The sequence below is a fragment of the Penaeus monodon genome, chromosome 23, assembly GCF_015228065.2.
Source record: "Penaeus monodon isolate SGIC_2016 chromosome 23, NSTDA_Pmon_1, whole genome shotgun sequence".
Taxonomy (NCBI): domain Eukaryota; kingdom Metazoa; phylum Arthropoda; class Malacostraca; order Decapoda; family Penaeidae; genus Penaeus; species Penaeus monodon.
Genome location: NC_051408.1, coordinates 22,209,798 through 22,211,733, shown reverse-complemented (window position 1 = coordinate 22,211,733; position 1,936 = coordinate 22,209,798). Strand labels below are relative to the sequence as shown.

General features: G+C 41.9%; 1 protein-coding gene across 1 annotated transcript; it reads left to right on the top strand.

The window, feature by feature from the left end:
- The first annotated feature begins 6 nt into the window (after positions 1-6).
- On the top strand, positions 7-1,460 carry LOC119587893 (midnolin-A-like). Its single transcript, XM_037936600.1, is given in 4 exon segments — positions 7-72; positions 333-520; positions 523-625; positions 754-1,460. Coding segments are annotated over 4 exon segments (618 nt in total). The 5' UTR covers positions 7-29; the 3' UTR covers positions 1,038-1,460.
- The last annotated feature ends 476 nt before the right edge of the window (positions 1,461-1,936 follow it).

The window sequence follows — 1,936 nt, the reverse complement described above, 5'->3', positions numbered from 1 at the left end:
TTCAAGAAACAGGGAGCTATCATCGAAGTATGCACCACCATGGGAAAGGAGTGTACTCAGGCACTTTCTCAGGTTATGGAACAATGTGTATGTGTATGTGCTAGTGTAAACATCCTTACTGAAGCCTTACTGATTTTATTTTAAAGAGCCTACACTGGTTCTAAAAAAAAGTAATTGCCAAGGTTCAGTTGCTAAGTTTCCTTGGGAATTGTTTGCATAGATTTTGAAGTTCACGCCCATAGAAGTTTATTTTGTATTGTTCATTAACAAGGTTAGGTATTTAGGTAAGACATTCTGTGACAGAAGTGTTAATAGACAAATTTTTGTTTCAGGTACCCTCAACCCAGCACTGCAGGACAGGCAGGGACGGCCAAAACGGGATATCTCAACAATAATCCACATACTTAATGACCTCTTGTGTGCCACACCACAGTATCGTCGCCACAACACCAGCATTACCCTTAGTTCAACAACACCCTCCAGGACCAAGAGTTCAGGGAGCAGTGCACCCAAGGAGAAGGAAAGCCACTGAATACCTCCTCAACAGACATCTCACAATCTCAGGAGGACATGATGGAGGCAAACAGGAGGAAAGCTGTTGATGAACCACAAGCTGGTGACCAGGGTTAGTGAATAATGTATCAGCATAGAGTAAAGCAATATTGCAAAACTGGATCTTTTTGCTTTAAAGATTATTGACAACTATTAAGCATTATTATACTGCCATTGCTAATATCTTTTGAAAATCCACAGATTCAGGTGATGAGAACCAAGCAATGCGAACAAAAGTGGAGCAGCTACGCCTAATCATGGAGCAGCGACGGGCCCGGCGCAAAGCTCGGCGCGATGCCCGGGCACGCCCTTACCCACACACTGCTGCATCATGGGCCACAGACACCACAGTGCCTGCTGTTGTCACCACAACCAGCACAGCAGCAGCATCTGCTACTCAAGCAATGGATGTGGATGGAGGAGATACTGATGGTACTGATCCCACCACCCTTTGTGAGCTCAACTCAGAGACTGTAGTGGCTTAATGATGGCCCATCATTAGAAGGATGTTAGGTTAATGTGTAGGGAGGATTTGCCACTGTGAATTGTTTAGATGGATTTAGGTGTAAGTGATGAGTATACCTTTGCACAACTGCCTATAACCCAAGGTGACTCAATTTAGCCAAGGTGGTCAAGCCTTTATGTTGAAAGTCTTGTCATTTGGCAGAAAGTAAGAAAATGCAAGGTCTGTTGTCTGTGATTTAGGGTTTGACTGTGTTGCAGCCAAACTGTGACACAAAAGCAGTGTGTGATGATGTCTTCCATAGTTGGAAAAGATGAGTGTTCCAGATCAATCAAGGAAGGAGACTGTGCTGAACTTGAGTAATAAATTGTTATAGCACTGTTTGTCTAAACTACCTTGAGGAGAGAGACAATAATGTCCGGGGGTTGATTTTAAAAAAGGAAAATTAACAAAACAAACAAATAAAAATGATTAGCATTAATCAGATTATAAAAACAGTGTTAGAGCCTTGAAAAAATTATTTCTTGATTATTACAGCTCTGCAGGGTACCCAAGCCATGTTCTTCCTTGTGGTTTAGAAGGGACTAGCTGATCCTTTGAGCCCCAAGTGAACTCCTCTTGATGTGTACACTCAGGAACCACATTTTCCCCAAAGGGGATTTGGCCAATTATCATGGAAGCTCCGTAATTCTGGAGTGGCATTTTTGACGACCATCAGTCCATGTAGTAGTATTATTGAGCCACTAGGATTCTCTCACCATATGGCAACCAGCAGGATAGAAAAAAAAAAGAAAAAATAGTATGGAAAAATATATAATGAGGAGGGTACTGTATCATCAGAGAAAGGCTGAATCTACCTCGTCATGTAACCAATCGCTACTTCTTTTAATACAAGCAGATAATTTTATCCCTGTTCTATTG